This window comes from Triplophysa dalaica, chromosome 7, assembly GCF_015846415.1.
Source record: "Triplophysa dalaica isolate WHDGS20190420 chromosome 7, ASM1584641v1, whole genome shotgun sequence".
Taxonomy (NCBI): domain Eukaryota; kingdom Metazoa; phylum Chordata; class Actinopteri; order Cypriniformes; family Nemacheilidae; genus Triplophysa; species Triplophysa dalaica.
This window is the reverse complement of record NC_079548.1, coordinates 6,163,970-6,181,249: the sequence shown is the minus strand read 5'-3', so window position 1 is coordinate 6,181,249 and position 17,280 is coordinate 6,163,970. Positions and strand designations below refer to the sequence as shown.

The 17,280-nt window shown below is 35.2% G+C and overlaps 1 protein-coding gene and 1 long non-coding RNA gene across 4 annotated transcripts; one reads left to right on the top strand and one right to left on the bottom strand.

Annotated features, from left to right (window-relative positions):
• Positions 1 to 228: 228 nt before the first annotated feature.
• Positions 229 to 5,589, top strand: LOC130426317 (uncharacterized). 2 transcript variants are annotated; one of them, XR_008907170.1, is made up of 4 exons: positions 229 to 482; positions 1,297 to 1,370; positions 1,667 to 1,755; positions 1,934 to 5,589. It is a non-coding gene; the product is annotated as an uncharacterized LOC130426317 (long non-coding RNA). The 2 variants fall into 2 exon arrangements; XR_008907171.1 differs by lacking the exon at positions 229 to 482 and adding an exon at positions 816 to 952.
• A 467-nt stretch (positions 5,590 to 6,056) lies between these two features.
• On the bottom strand, positions 6,057 to 15,792 carry tom1 (target of myb1 membrane trafficking protein). Of its 2 annotated transcripts, XM_056753973.1 has the most exons (16): positions 15,665 to 15,792; positions 14,218 to 14,302; positions 14,026 to 14,104; positions 13,761 to 13,910; positions 13,471 to 13,605; positions 13,169 to 13,258; positions 11,658 to 11,759; positions 10,286 to 10,419; positions 10,009 to 10,063; positions 9,776 to 9,902; positions 9,332 to 9,383; positions 8,776 to 8,842; positions 8,499 to 8,567; positions 7,923 to 7,979; positions 7,041 to 7,068; positions 6,057 to 6,668 (listed from the first exon to the last, which is right to left on the bottom strand). In XM_056753973.1, the coding sequence occupies exons 1-16, from the start codon at positions 15,714 to 15,716 to the stop codon at positions 6,574 to 6,576; spliced, it is 1,377 nt and encodes a 458-aa protein (XP_056609951.1). In that variant the 5' UTR covers positions 15,717 to 15,792; the 3' UTR covers positions 6,057 to 6,573. The 2 variants fall into 2 exon arrangements, with proteins under 2 accessions (XP_056609951.1, XP_056609952.1); XM_056753974.1 differs by lacking the exon at positions 8,499 to 8,567.
• Positions 15,793 to 17,280: the final 1,488 nt, after the last annotated feature.

Genomic DNA, 17,280 nt, shown 5'->3' with positions numbered 1-17,280 from the left:
CCAAAATAGCCAAACGTCCGCTTGTTCAATATGCTTGATTTCTAAAGCGAATACAAATGATAAAATAAATAGATGAATATATAAGTGGATTTAGTAAAAAACTGTATTCGATTTTAATTCAGGCTGACACGACGATACGCTGTTCCTCCTCCGTGATGATGGTGGCGCAATGCACCTCTATGTTATTTGTAACCAAAGAAGAAGACGCAAAAGCGCGGGAACGAAAGCGCCTTTCGGCAACAAGAAGCTTAGTGACTGAACTCAGGAGGACTTTCCCCAAATATCTGTTTATTTCGTTTTTAAGCAGTGCAATGGAGCAACTGTTAAAGACACAAAAGAAGCAAAGATGGCGATCAACAAGGATTCATTATGTTTATTATGGTTACATTTTACCTTATACAAACACGACAATAAGTTGATCTCGTGCAGCTCCTTTTTGCTACACTTTGTTGAATGACTCATGAGGGGAATATGTATAAAAGGTAAGCACCTCACCTGCTCAACTGACCGTTATTGATTTGAGACGAAAGTACTTTCAATTTGATCAGGTTTAGTGAAATGAATTCTCAATGGCGGAATTGTTGGTCATTATATGAGTTACTAAAGTTACTCAAGTAACTTTGTGACTAAAGTCATTGTGGGTCATTCAAACAACGCACAACGGTTGTGTTTTTAACGGTACTTCGCACACTTTATTGTATCTTGTGCCTTGGTTTATTCTCCTGCTTGACTTCCCATATAAGGACAAACGCACCGCCCTTTTTTTCTCATCTTTCACTCATTTTTAATGACGCGCCGACCAGTTTTGAGAAACACACGGGTGCGCGCTTCTGTATGAGCTTAACGTTATATGAACATACGTACGTTCATACTCTTACCAAAGTGTAACTTACAACGGAGATCGAAACATCTAACGAGAAGCTTTATAAAGATATGGAAACTAATCAGAGAGGTGAGTTATTACATCAGCTTTGCACGATAACCTTTTCTCATCCGTCATTGCTGGGATGCAACTTTTATCAATTCACCTGCCGTAATAACAAGCAAGTTAGTTGACATTTATTGGGCCGGTTTCACCCGACTAAATATCACATTTAAAAAAATCTTCCGAGATGTGACTTTTTCGGGGAACGTTACCTGCAATGTAATGGCGACCGACGGTCCAGCGATGCCCTTAAGAAAATGAAACCGTGGTAATCAACGATAATCGTTATTGAGCTATGTTGATGTATTTTTCGACATGTTAGGTATTCGGAAGTTATCCATTAACTATGTTTTATGATCTTCTTACCGCAGACCACACACTTGCTCGTGTCTGGAGGTTTCTGCTCAGGATTGGAGACTCTGTCGCCGTGGGCCAGATAATTGCGGTGAGATCTGAGATGTCATAAGACAACACTTTATACGTCATTGACAAACATGATCGATCCTGTAACCTAACAGATAAGTAGTTAGTGAATCGTGACATGAGCATGGGAATTGGAATATAATGTATAAACATTTGTAAAAATACTTTTACAGACTGTGGGCAGACTATGATAATGCTACCAAATAAACTTGACAATTTAGTGTAATTCAAATGGAAAAGTATTGTTGCCATTCTTCATAGTCAATCTTTATAAAGACCATGAAACTAAATGAATTTTCTTTAACAATGATTTACCAGGAATAAAGCTGTCTGTGGAGGAAACATCACAGAGCTCTGTCCGCCCATGGTTTGAAAATTTCAGACATGACAGTGGAGTTTAGTTCGTGGTAAGAAATTTATGACAGTTGGAACACTAATGCAAATTGGGAAAAATATACCACTTAAACGGCACATTTTCTAAATACAGTTATTTTATCTACAGTATAAACAATGGAAATAAGGCACACAAGGACACATATTATGAAAAATGTTGCTGTTGTTCTCTTTACCTCCTTTCTCAAACAGATGACCATGAAGATGAATTTGTCTACCCCAGCCATCATATGCCTGTTCCACAGCCAAACTTGAAACTACTTTGACCAGGTTTACTATTTGCCTTTATTTTATACAGTGCAATCATAGAGAGGACAGGAAGCAAAGGGGGTGGGGCTGGGAAAGGGCCTCGAGCCAGGACTAAAACTCGGGTAACCTGAAGCGCAGTTGTGCTACTGTCCACACGGACACAAGGTCCGACGATTAACTGGAAGCACACTTAACTATTCTGAAACTTTGGGAGTGATGTCTTAACACTTGGACCATGTCACCTGCACTTTCCTGCCATGATGAAGAAGCAACTGCACTATTTTTCTCCCTGTGGATGTGCAGAATTTAATACTGTGTGTGTGGAACAGACCTGAGGAGGGTAACGCTCATGAAACGCTGCCTTCTACTGTATGCGTTCCTTCTGACGACGATTTCCAAGGTTTCCTGCCACATGATCTGAGCCAGTCTTGAGCACTCACATACTCTGGGATGTATGACATATGATTTTGTAGTGAGTGCCACACAATCAAAATGTGGAACTAGTACAGCAAATGTCAGTGCAGAACTCCATAAACAGAGAAAGGGCAGTCAAGTTCTCACATGAATTTATGTGAAAACTTTTCTACATCGTTGCCAAGACTACCACAAAGGTCTTATTATTTGTGCACATCTAAGCAGTGTGTTGTGTACAGGGCTTGACATTAACACTTCACAAATGTGGGTATTTTAAGCCACTCCCACAGCCATTTTGGAAGGTTAAATATAATTTTTTTATAATTGTAGTTTTCTCAAAAGAACTACGGTGGTCGCACATGTCGGCTGCATATGTCACCAAGGTTTTTTATTTCAGGTTTTATTTCAGGACATCAACTATTACGTTTCAAGTAAGAATGAAAGTACAATGATTACATCTTATGATTTCCCGACAGGAAAGATTTTGTCCAACCTCTACAAATACAATCATTAACCATAACGATGAAAAATTACGCTCTAACTGAATACGATAATACTCTGCAGTGATCAAAGGCAAATTGCTGAACTCTTCTCCCTCTAGTGACTTCAAATGACTCAATGTTGAAAAAAAGAAATGGTAACTTCTAAAATCCCGAAAGTCACTTCCCTAAATTTGCGGCCTTAAATTTTGATAAGCATAAAAAATCCGGCATAAACTTTTCATATGGTACTTTTTAAACAAGGTTATATATTAATTTTATAAAAAACATCTACTTGCAATATGGACTTTAAGAGAAATAAGTGTTAATTTTATGTTTTTTTTACCTGAAATGAGACGACCTCGGTGACAATATGTGGTCGATAAATGCGGCTCCTGAAGGACAAAGCACCAGCTATTGGGAAGAAAAATAGACCCTTTATAGACTATGTGTGGATGTATGACTAAGTATTGTGGTATATACCAGCAGATATATTTGGGTGGTAAATCTGCATTTGAAAGGGTTTTAAATCTAGCTAAATCAAGCAAAATGATTCTAAATCAAGTAATTTTTAGCAGGCCAAAATTATCTTTAATCATGTAAAGTATTTTCCCAACAATAAAATTGTGGCCAGTGGAAATATTGAGTTGCTAGTAACTTTGGGAAACCACGAGCCACTGGCTGGTGAGCAAAAAGGTTAATGTCAAGCCCTGTCACCCCTACCTAGAGGTGGCAGATGACAGAAAAACCGGTATGCCTTTTTTTTGATGAAAGTTGTGACTGCCCATGTGACTTGCACTGTAGCAATGTCGTGTGGTTTGCGTCCCTGATATGAAGACAATGTTAGATGACAAAACTGTGCTTGCTTTAAAGGAGTAGTTCACTTTCAAAATAAATGTTCATGATTATTTACTCACCACCATGTCATCCAAGATGTTTATATATTTGTTTCCTTAGTCGAAAAGAAACCAAGGTTTTTCAATGAAAACATTCCATGATTTTCTTTACTGTAATTTTGACCTTCAACCATTTGGACTCCATAGAAGTCCACTATATGGATAAAAAAAATCCTGGAATGATTCAATCAAAAACCTTAATTTTTGTCTTGGATGACATGGGGGTAAATCATGAAAATTTATTTTGAAAGTGAACTACTCCTTCAAGTTACTGTTAACGGTTAGTTTGACATTCATAATCATTCTTTTTCAACTTGTTTATGCACTGTTAAAGTTTACACATAAATGCTCTTTGTCTTCCAGAATATACATTTCTACCAAAAAAAGTTACATACGGCTGTTAGAATGCCTAATAGCAGCAGGGTTAAAAAGAGGTAGAGATGGATTAAGTCACTGTGATTCAAATTTAACTGTGATTTTTTTTTTTTTTCACTGGATAGACGACACTCAGGGCATTACTTTACACTTGAAATTATGTTCCTGTACCTGTCACTGGAAAGCATGGTGCTTGCAACACCAATGTTGTTGATTTAATACCCCGGGAACACACATACTGTGTAACATAAATGTATTCTAAGGTATCGTGTTAGGCCAGGGTGTCCACGGGGTATTAAAAACTATTAAAAGTTGATCAATCAATTGAGAGAAAATGAAGGCCCTTTAAAAGAGTATTAAATGCCATTTTCCAAGGTATTAATACTTGTAAAAGGGGACATATGCTAAAGTATTCCTTGAATTTAATCATTGGCGAATAGTGTGAGGTCCATTTACACCGGGTTGTTTATGGGGTCATACCACACGGCTAAAACGAATATTATCGTTGGTTTTAGATGTAATGCAATGTGTATACACATTTTTGGGTTCAACAATGCTGTATTTGCCACAGACAGTGCACTTTTGTATCTCTTCTTTGCCCCGCCTCTCTGAAACGTGTAGAATATTTACATGAGGAGTTTCAGGCAGGTCTGGGTGAGCATTTGCTTTTAGATAGAATTAATCTTTTCTTCCGACACTTGAATTTTTAATTGAAGTACATGTCTAATACATGCATGGGCAATTTATAACACACCAAAGACACAGAAAAACATGTATCCGTGCCATATGACCCCTTTAAAACTTGGTGTTTACAAAAAGTTGGAGGTACATTTTTTTTGTTCAAGTCTAATTAAGAATCTGTTATAGAAGCTTATGTAGGTCCTTGTATGAATATTGAAATGTCTGAATGTTATTGCTGTACTACGATTGCACTTAAGTTTAATGTAAATGTGCCTTTTCATATGATGCATATGTATATGTGAGGTTTTAAATGTTGTTCGATGTGTATATTATCAGAATTTATTAAATATTAGACTTAATCTACTTAAGTTGTGTTTGGAAACAGGCCAAAACTAACAAAGCAATATAATTGACTAAAACACCCACACATTTAAGTTTGATTAATGTTTATCATGCTATGCAACTATTGGGTATGCCATTTTTTTATTCTCTTTAAAAGTGTATTTTTTTTTAGCTATTTCTCAGCTACAGTTACATTTCTGATATCATTGAAGCCCGTAGGACGGTTTATGATGTCATTTTTTATAGACTAGATAAAAATACATTAATTGTAAAAAGTACAGTATCTCCTCAAAATGGTTTGCAGCTGTAACCATTTGCCAATACAGTACGTATGTTTATTATTTGTTGCTATTGTAATGCAGATGCTTAAATGTCTTATGTTTTCTACATTAAAGCACAAGATACAAATCTGTTCAATTGCGTCAATGGAATATTATACTGGAGGGCATGCAGCACCCACAAAAAAGCGCGTCTTGTGTCAATGTGTGAATGTAAACGGAAATGGTGTACAAGATGCAGTTGATGTTTTTCTTTAGAAGTAGCATTTGCATAATTCAGGGATGTCCAATGTCGGTCCTGTAGAGTTTAGCTCCAACTTGGCTCAACACACCGGTTTAGAAGTTTTTTAGTCTGCTTTGTGAGACCTTGATTAGCTGTTCAAGTGTGTTTGATTAGGGTTGAAGCTAAACTTTGCAGGACACAGGCCCTCCAGGACTGACTTTGGACAGCCCTGGCATACTTCAATGACTGTAATTGGAATTTTTGGTCACTTTTATATATTATTATGAGTAACTTTACATGTCAGAAACTCACTAGTTATTTAAATGTTTAATATAATATTAATGCAAATGTTGTACATACCCATCAACACTCAAAGATAAAAAAAAATTTTTTATTGAATATACTGTAACATAACCCCTAAACGTTTAACAAGAATTTGAGAATTAAACATTCAAGTAGTGCAGGTCTGCAGAAATAAACAGCATTTATTTTAAGAAAATAAAACAACATACATTTTACACTTTCCTTACTGTAAAATCCACCTCTTTTAAAGTAGCCTAATAAAATGTTAGCCTATATATATATACAGTGTATATGCATCAATGATTTATCCTAACGAATATTAAATAAAGAAAAAAAGCATTTATCATGCTTTACCATAGAACCATTCTCCAAAAGATGAACAAAATATTATAACCATTGCATGCTTAATTAACTAAAAACATACATTATAAACCTAAAAGGGACTTATAACTAAACATGTGTGTGCAAAACGCAATGTTGAAAACAGGTTATTGACGCAGCAGGGGTGTAAACAGGGCTGTAACTAAAATTTATGTTGTTTAAACTGACTATGGACAAATTTACTTAAAATTGACTTAAAGCTAGTACAGAACTACAGTTGTGAGCAGTCTGGGTTATGGAGTGACTCCTTTACTGAAGGAAGACTTTCCGCTGCTTTCGCTCTTGCTGCTAAAAATTTATCGAACTCTAGGAGAGGGAGAGAGAGACACTGGAATTAATCTCTAACAAATCTGTAAGGGTTTGCTAAAGTAACTTATTTTTCAGGAGATTACTTGTTAAATTAACTGCATTACAAACCTGCCACTTATCCACTCATATTTAAACATTAAGCTAATATATATTTTACATTCCGGATGAGATATGTGTCCTTTCTGTGTGTTGAATTTAGGAAATATCAGAAAAATAGCTGCAGAACGATTTAAATATGTTGACATGAGTATTAGCTAAAATACACTACATTTATAAATTAGATCTAAAAGAGTTTAAGGTTTGCTTTTCATTTCAAAAGAACAGATCAAGCTATTCTTCAGCTGTCAGTATTTTTAGAAAGTAGATTACCTTCAGTGACCCCCTCTGAATCCTCCACCTGTATTACAAGAACAGAAATAACAAGATATTAAATGCATGAAAAACACATCAATGCACAATCGATTCTTAACTTCAAGTATGAATAAATCAAATAATATTTTGATAATAATCAATGATCTTTCTTAATTAATGTCATTAGTTTAATTGACAAGATTCACATATGCACTTGTTATACATCTTTTGTAAATTGTATTAAATTATATTAAAATTCTCTGGTTAAAAAACGCCTAAGATTTCATTGAGCTGCCATAACGAGACCTGCAACAACATTTTCATGTGCCTTCTTTAATTCCATTCTTAGTTTCATTTGGTTAGAAATAAGTTTTCTTTCTGAGTGACAGAGCTATGTAATATTTTATTATTTACATTATTAAAAATGGATACCGTTTTGTAAATAAATGTTGTTTAAATTTAAATTTCATTCGTGAACCCTGTTTTGTGTAATCCCAGTATCGTTTCAGCCCTACTTTTGAATGTTTCTCAGTTTCTGTTAAAACACGCAAGACACAAATGAACCGTGTTTTTTGAGAACAGCTCTCGCGTTGTGTGAGATGATAGACATTAGTTGTCCAATACCGTTCTGTTCATACAGAACATGTACATTTACATTTATGCATTTGGCAGATGCATTTATCCAAAGCGACCTACATTGCATTATTCTATACATTCGACATGTGTACCAGAAACGTGTTTGTGAGTTCTGAAAAGTATTTATATATGGTTGCCATTCTCAATTAAATTTTTATTTCCAGTTACATTTTTACAAGACATTTTGGGTCGGAGAAACACCCAAACAGGAACATTACAGGAGCATTTGTGCGGGACAGGTGTGACTGGATAGAGGTTACTTACATCCACACTAAGCCACTGCTCGATGTCGTCCATCATGTCAATCTGATCCACAGGGATCTGACAGCAGCCAAAAAAGTAATGCTATGTTAATTTACACCAACTAGCAATCTTGTTAATGAGATGTGTTGTAAAATGAGTTTCATGCCTTCTTTCTGCTTTTTTGTTTTGTAAAAAGAAAAATGATTATGGTTCAGGACTGGTGAACACTTATGTTGGATTGGAAAAGAAGTCAAAACTGAATATGAATCTGTCATGACGCAGGCCTGAAATATGGAATAAATGAAACACCAAAGAGCCAAAAAATCCATTCAGCAAATAATGATACCACAGCTCTTCCAAACATGCAGGATGCAGAGGAACACAAAGAAATAAAGTTGACCAAAAATAAAATGAAAACAGCCCTAAAAGGCTGAAAAAAAAGAAACATCCCATCTTATCTGTACAGCAACCAATGTGTCTTCAAGATCTCAGATTTGATCTAAAATAGGATGTTTCTTTATCATGACCACAGATCAGAAATGACACAAACTCATGTCATGCTGCAGACTGACAGCCTTATCAGCCAATCAGACCCACCATTCCCTTTTCAATCATCCAATGAAATTGAGGCGAGCTGCCGAGGGCGGTGGTGTCTACATTGTAATCCTTAACATAGACAGACAACCTTTTAAAATGATGGACACACATTTGATGGCATCCAGTGTCAGGTTAACATAACCAAAAAACCTAATCGCTGTTACACAAAGAACATATACAAATTGCAAAATCTTTCAAAGTGCAAAGAGATGCATTAAAAGCATTAGTTCAAACATGATATCCTTTTCTTAAGAGTAAATCTTTCAAAGATGCTTACCGCGCTGGTGTCCTGTGGCTTTCTGGGATTGGAAGTCAGACCATCATATGCTACAAGGTTTTCCGAACTGTCAACCAAGCACACAAAAACAAAAAAAGGAATAATATTGTATAAAATGTTAAGCTGACGTCATGCCCTGTAGCAGTGGCGCCGCCATCTTGGGAGGATCATACTCTGCTTTAATTGTTTTTAAAATGTACCGTTACTTGTTTTGTTTGACATATGAAGAAATCGAAAGCATAACTCTGCGTAATGCTATTGCAGTTTTTAACACAGCAAGACCGGCCTACCATAGTTACATTTCCTAAACAAACAAGAAAGACAAAACACTGAATTAAACGCACTAGCAGCCATCCTCGGCGTGATGGTGGTGCTCTTTTGCTAGGTAAAAAACGCACCAGAGACCTCCTAGAACAGCCTAGCAACCGCACTGCAACATCTTGACAATTGCGTACAATAATCCAACATGACAGTGACGCATATGTACCACTCATCCTTTAATTCAAATGTTTTTATCCTATTCTATTGGAAAGATATTGCAAGTATGGGCTCCTACCTTCTTTGTAATGTGCTGCTTTTATTTTGGGTAAAGTCTTCTGTTTTTGTACCTATAAAAAAGATACAGCAAAGAAATGTGTTAACGGCAAAACAGTTTAAAGCATGTTTTATATCTAGAGCACCTTTGATAAAATAATAGGTCCCTGTGTAACGAACATCCAAAATTAAATAAACAATTACGCATATAACTTTAATAAATATTAGAAACCATGCATTTATTTAACATTTATAACACATTTAAAACCAGTATTTAAAAAAGCCACATTTAGAATTTGTTTAGTTTCTATCACTGGGGGGCGTTATGATCTATAACAACCAAAAAGGGAGATATTCCTCTTAACAGTGAGTTAATATAATAATATAAATGGCTCTTATAATTAACTATGAAGACAGAAGTAAAACGTCAAGAATAATTAAAAAATGTATGCAAAACTGAACTTACTCAATCCTGCCATCTGATTGGACAGCATGTTGACTGTTGATTGGCTGACGACACTTTGAGGTGCATTTCCTGCTATTAGTTGGTTAGGAATGGCACCAAAATCAATGACATGTGCCTTCGCCGTGCTCTGAGGTAAATATATATATATATTTGTAATAATGCATTGAAAGAACATTAATGTTTATTATTATTAGTCATTATTGCACATTTAGCCTCTTATATGTTTATCTTACCGACTGTACATTGCTCTGTTGTACATTGCTCTGTTGTTTGAGATTTTTTTCAAAACTAAAAAAAAGATGAAATAAAAAATGAGCTAATATATCATAATGTTAAAACATACCCACATAAGACAGAGAAAGAAGTGTGCACATCAGAGTTTGTGTGTGTTTTCCAATTAATCTATTTCACCTTATTATCACAGCACAGCTACAGGTCAAGCATCAAAACTTCATTTTTAACACAATTATTTTATACATTCATAACAATATTTAATGAGAATTTTCTTACCTGTGATATTGTGCAAAAGTTGTGTTCATGTTATCGTTGACAATCAGTAATTGTCCTATAAGTTTCTCGTCTGTAACGCTTGGTATGAGCTCCAGTATTCGGACTTGCATATTCTTACACGTCACGTTCAACTGCTACTGGCCGGCAGAGAGAGAGCAGAGAAACCCAAACAAAAGTTTAATTCCACAATCCTTTACAATATGTTAATTGACAAAATCATGATTTGATCAACACCAGTCCATGAGAATTTCTTATGGCCTCACTTTTAATTTAACAACCGTTTAACATATATATTTGTAGTAAAACTGTGGTAATATAAATGAACAACGAATACAAATAATACACATGTACTACAAAAAAAATATGTCTGTTTTTAATACTATTTTACATTTGATTAGAAGCAACATTTATTTTTAAATAAAAGTGGTGCAGAGATGAAGTATTTTTATATGCAAACCCCAGAAGCGAGTTTTAGCACTTCCAGTTCTCACCACAGTCTATGGGTTTATGGTTAAAAGTCCTAAATATTTTCAAGTTTTAATATATGACATAAAAAACACCAGTTATAACCCATTGGTTATTTTTTAAAGCTTTATTGTTTCTTAAAAGAAATGGGTGCTTACAAGTTGCTAAAAGTAACCGCATCCTTTGGCTTGGACATTAAAGGGATAGTTCACCCATCATTTACTCACCTTCAAGTTGTTCCGAATCTGTATAAAATAATTTGTTCAGATGAAAACGGAGAAAGATATTTGGAAAAACGCTTGCAAACAAACAGTCCGAAGAGCCCATTGACTGACATAGTAGGAAAAATTACTTCATATATTTCTTTGTTCTGATGAATACAAAAGTAGATATTTTGAAGAATGTAGGAAAGCAAAGATTATAGGGGTACTTTGACTACCATTGTAATTTTTTCGTAGTGTAGTCTGTTAATAGCCTCGCGTTAGTTTTTCACCTTTGCCAACATTGGGTTAATTTGTAAATATTATCTTGATAGACAAAATTTGTAAATATCATAAACCTTTGTTAATCACAGAGCATATTTTTTGGCGAAGTTCCAAAAGTCTCTGAAAAAATACTCCATAGGCTTTCGGTCAGTGAAACCAGGACGGTGCTAACTTCCAGCTTGGCCTACAAAAATACGTCATCTATGCACAAATCTATGAATCTTTATTTAAAAGGTTTTACCACCCTGCTTTTCCCAAGTATCACGATATGAAAATAAAACTACAAATATAAAATATAGGAGAATAAAGGACAACCAGTAATCATCCAAAGTGAAATAAATGGGAGCGTATTTTATAAAATAATAATAAATTATATTCATGGCGTAAAGGTATTTTAGCACATCGGGTTACACTGAACGCACCTGTAATTGTTCCATGTCCGACTGGCGAACACTTCCCATTCGAGACATCATCCCTGACATCACCGATAGATTATTACGCACCATCTCTAGGTCCGTCTTCAACTATTTCATCAAATACACAAAACAAATTATTTTCTTACACACAATGTAACAAGTGCTACACTTTGCACAGAACTATTCAACAGCTGTAATGGAATGGATATCAAACCTATTAAATGATTCATTTACCAACAACGTTAAATTAAAACTTTCTTTAAAGTGATAGTTCACCCAAAAGTGAAAGTTCTGTCCTCATTTACTCACCCTCATGTCATTTATAACCTGCATGACTTTCTTTCATCTTCAGAATACCAAACAAGATATTTTGAAGAATATTAGTAACCATCAGCAGGTCACATCAGGCCCAAATGACTTAATTGTTTTGACACAAAAGTAATTTCTCCAAAATACTTCCATTGTCTTCCACAGAAGAAAAAGTCACATATAGTTACTGGATTACACGAGGGTGAGTAAATTATGAGAGAATGTAATTTTTTTGGGTTAACTATCCTTGTAAGGCGCATAACTTCATAAGGTTCCTCCTGGGTTAAGAAGATTGAAGGAGTGCATATGTATATGCTGACCTCTTTCTCTTCCCTTTCCAGTATAATTTATCCTTTAAAGAGTGACAAAAACGTTTTCATTAAAAAAAGTTTTAAAGGCTACAAATCTTCAGACCAATACGATGATGAAAAATACATGCAATTTTATCTTCACAGACAGATATAGATTTAGACTATTCAATATAGGGGTGTTTCCTGTACAGGGTTTAAGACTATTCCTAGAATAAAGTAAATATTAGATCTGTCAAACTGAAAACAACTTGCCCTGACATATCTTGAAACTCATCAGTGCCATTGTTTTGTCTCAAAATGCACATATTTATGTTAAACCTACTTAAAGGGACAGTTCACCAATGGCTTAAAGGGACTGTTCACCCCCAAAAAAATTATTCTGTAATCATTTACTTACCCTAGAGTTGTTCCAACCAAATTTCTTTGTTCTGATAAACACAGAAAACGATATTTGGAAGAATGCTTGTAACCAAACAGTTATTGTACACCATTGACTACCGTATTAGGAAAAGTTACAATGGTAGTCAAAAGTGCACCAGGACTTTTCAAAGTATCTTACATTGTGTTCAACAGAACAAATACGTTTTTTTAAAGATTTGGAACAACTTGAGGGTGAGTAAATGATAACAGATTTTTCATTTTTGGGTGAACTGTCCCTTTAAATGTTCTAATTTGCGGCCAAGTCATATCTTAAGCTTATTTTGGTCCAGGACACGGACGGATAATTTTTAATATGCATAATAATATGTTAATTTGTTAGACTTATGACCCGTCACTGGATACTTGTTTTTAGTCTAGTTATTCTAAAATCTGGTAAGTCAAATCAATACTTTCAGTTTGTGAAATCCTAAAATACTGAAATGCATCACTACAGCACGTCCCGTGTGTGTGTGTTACCTGTTGTGGTGACATTTCAAGCTTCGTTTCTGTACCCTGTGGTTGTGAGGCCGTAACAGACCGTCTCTCTGAATACATGGATTCAATAGTCTGTTGGACACAGGCATTAATAAATAAACCTCATGCTGAAGCAACAAACAACAAAGGCATAATAAATATTTCATTAGGGAATCTATGATTTCAAGTGGGGATTTGTATCTTTACCTGCATTTATAATAAAACCGAATACTGACTCGTAAAGCTTATAAAATGCTTCGCTCCAAAAACAAGATTTGGTTTGTGAGTATGAGAATTTGTTGTACCCTGTTTGGAGTCTGAATAGGGGAACAGCCATTGGATTGATTTATGGGAAACTGCACGCCTTTTCTCCTGAGATCTTCATACACGGTCACTACACCCGTCAAATCTGGAGAACTGCGAAAGGCATCGGACCACGCCTTGAAAGAAAGCACATGACAGAGTCAGAGCACAACCACACCCTGTGCTTTGTATAAAAACACACAGCAGCGCACAGGCATGTAAAGCATGAGACACATAAAAGACGTTTCTTCTCAACATTACTTGACATATAACAACAGATTTATTTTCAGACCTGTATCATAGTTAGCACTCTTTCCTGAAGAATCAATGGAGGGTTATTTTTAGGCACGATCGTCTGGACCAAAACATTCTCCACAAAGTCTCTAGTAGACACGTAGGAGTGAAATTTGTGGCCACAGTTTTTAACGCAGGCCTCCAACACCTGTAACAAAACAACAGGGCCAATGTAAGAACCTAATGTGACGAAAAAATGAATGCATTTTTTTTATATGACATTGCTAACTGTGGCTTAGGTGTCCAAAACAAAATGAACTTACACTCAGAGTCAGCATAACTTCTTTAAAATTCCTATTTCCCAAAATTCTCTTCTTTATTGCTCGGACTGCATCCTTAGCTCTAAAAACAATGCAAGAGTTCAAATCAAGCCTCAAAAGCTTATATATTACGAACATTTTACAAGTTTCCCAACCGCATTAAATCACATCTTTCCACGATGACATCACACATACCCATCCTCGGTTTCATTGACGATGTCACAGACGTCCATATTTAGACCCCAGTCTTCTGATGGGAGTGATGAACTGGTGGCATTTTCTGAGAATGAGACCGAGGATCAGATATGGACATAAGCAAAGCGTTCTTTTTAATTGATGCGACCACAAACTTGTTACAAAACGAGTAAGCAGAAGGTTTCCTTAAAACACACAGCTTTATTTATGTAGCTTTAAAATCCTAACAAGCTAACAAGTAATGTTCCTCATCATGTTTTGTTTACAAGTGATTCTTTTTTAAATCTTACTATTTAACCAATTCGTTCGCACGGCAATGCACAAATTAAATCACATACGAAAGCACTTATAGTGACCTCTTATTGCAATAGACAGCTATACACAGTTCAGTTAAACTGAACTCATTCTGAATGATTACAGATATATAAGACATAGAGTTTACACCACTGATCTGTATATGTGAGCTACATAACTTGTATTGTTATCCGCACCTAAAGTTCAGCCTGTGGGAAGGAAAAACAGGCTTTTCAACTGTTTAAAAAGACGAATGCCGTCTTCAAGACACTTCCAGCTTTAGTGTGTACTAGTTTGACTATTACAAGTCATGGAATAGTCTATCCTCATCATGTCACTTCTCAAACTCTTCTTTTCACACTTTTAAAACTAACTTTAGCCATGAAAACTGACAAAAATGTGAAGATTCTTTGAATCTTTTTTTGTAGAACTGACATAAGGGTCAGTTATTGTTTATGTAGGAGTTACATTTGGGTGTGTGTAAATGACACATGAGCGTATTAATATTTTAAACTATTCATCAAAAGTATATGGATAGGCAAGTCTAGGATTACTTTCTATTGCATTGACACTATTCAACCCTTGGCTTAATAACCTATGGTTTTACTATAGTAACCATTTGTATTATAATAAATATCATGGTTAAACCATGGTTATTGTAGTGTGAACAAATAAATAAAAAATAGCCCCAATATCAATTATTCTCGAAACTAGTGTGAAATCAGTTCATTTAATAAAGTCTCTGGTGTAAAATGTTCATTTTTTTAAACAAGTGCAGCAAAAACGAGTCACTATTATTAGAGAACCGGCAACGCCCCGCCCTTGTCTTACGTTTAATGCGTTATTGACACGTAAATGAGCGAATCCCAAATATAGGGAGGGACGCTTTAACCCGCCCCTGAGATTTGATTGGACCAGCGAGGTATCAGTCCGAACCTAATCGTCTCTTTGATGTCGACCTCAATTTAAACGATGTATGTCTTCAAGTGTGTCTTGCAATCGAATCAGGCATAAATATAGAAACATTTGCTGTTAAAATCGATTTGAATATGATGCCTTCGTATACACGAGAATACAAATACACCCGTACTGAGTTAATCCTCGCTGTATCGTATTTGTATGCCGTATTAATCGACGACTATGTCATGCTCACCTATGAGTTGACCTACGGGTGTAGAAAAAGGGTTTCCGAGGAAAAACTCCATCTTTTCTCCGAGAGCTTGTGATCAAGGTTTCTGCTTTGGGTTGATCAGATGCACTGCTCAAACAAACTCAACCGATGACGTCACCTCTTAAAGTGACCGCAGCACTGCGAAACCGTGGCTTAAGCACACACACTGATCTCATGGTCACATTATGCATTTTTGTGTTTCAGATAACATTTGTTTTCTTAAGAAAATAAGTGTTCTGCTATTGATAGTCCAATCAAATAATGAGTCAAAAAAGCCTGGTATATTCATTGGTTAAGTCAAGTACAATGTATTACTTGTTAGGTTATTGTACATGTTGGCAAATGTAGTAAAGTGAGACATGTTAAAATGCATATTACAGTACTGATACATAAGAAAAAAATATTGCTCTGTATGAAAATTATATTATATTTTCACACATCAATATCACTTACAGGTTGTCATGGAAGCTAGGTAGCTTTCCTTTATACAGTAGATGTTATAAAGTGCACCTAGCTTCTTCCCAACTCTGCTGAGTTGAACATTAAGGACACAGATTGATCTCGGAAGAACACACTGATCAATCATATATGTGACCCTGGACAACAAAACCAGTCTTATGGATCAATTTTTCAATGTTTACATAATCCGAAAGCTGAATAAATACATGTTCTATTGGTGTATGAGTTGTTAGAAAAGGCAGAGATACAACCGGTTAATACTCAGGAATCTGAGAGTGCAAAAAAATCTAAATATTGAGAAAATTGCCTTTGGAGTTGTTAATCAGGGTCACTATGGCAGGCCTTCCACTCACAAAAATATAGCTTTATATATTTAAGGTAGGAAATTTACAAAATATCTTCATGGAACATGATCTTTACTTAATATCCTAATGATTTTTGGCATAAAAGAAAAATCGATAATTTTGACCCACACAATGTATTTTTGTCTATTACTAAACAATTTCCCATGCTAGTTAAGACCGGTTTTGTGACCCAGGGTCACATATATTTATCTTAAAGCATCTCCACACCAGTAAATTTACGAGGAGATGATTCATAATTTCAGACAATAAACTAATACAAACAAAGAATATCATCAAAAATAAAAATATTATACCAAGATTCAAAATCCTTTCTGACTATCTCTGTTACCTTAATATTTCTTGTTTTTTAAGTCTTAGCAACTACAATATAAAATTGTTAAGATGCATTGTAAAAGATTTACAGTATGTGTGTTTCTGTATTATTTTCATGTATTATTAAAGCGAAATACTTTTTAGCAGACTGAACAACATTTGTTGGCCACATGGTGGCGTAATTGTACATCTCTCAATGGCCAAGCCATTCACAAAGCCAAGCCATGTTATCAAAACCTGATCCTTTACAATGATGCAGTAACAGGTAGAAATTCACAACTGCACGTAATAATACACACTGCAGAGCAGCAGCATGTCAAATGGTTGAAATTCTGATGAATTTTATATATAATGAATAATACATTTTTAATTTCACAGTTGTAAATGTTCAAAGGATGCGCTGAATTTATTATTATTTCAATTATTTTCGCATGGGTATGAAAACTAAACAGAGTTTTTGGC

What these genes read in the sequence shown, in the direction of transcription:
- tom1 (XM_056753973.1), bottom strand. Translation starts at nt 15,716, where the DNA reads ATGGAGTTTTTCCTCGGAAACCCTTTTTCTACACCCGTAGGTCAACTC. An exon ending in AGCCACAGGACACCAGCGCG is followed by an intron (nt 8,568 to 8,775) that starts GTAAGCATCTTT and finishes GTCTATGTTAAG; the next exon opens with GATTACAATGTAGACACCAC. An exon ending in TTCAGAGGGGGTCACTGAAG is followed by an intron (nt 6,669 to 7,040) that starts GTAATCTACTTT and finishes TCCCTCTCCTAG; the next exon opens with AGTTCGATAAATTTTTAGCA.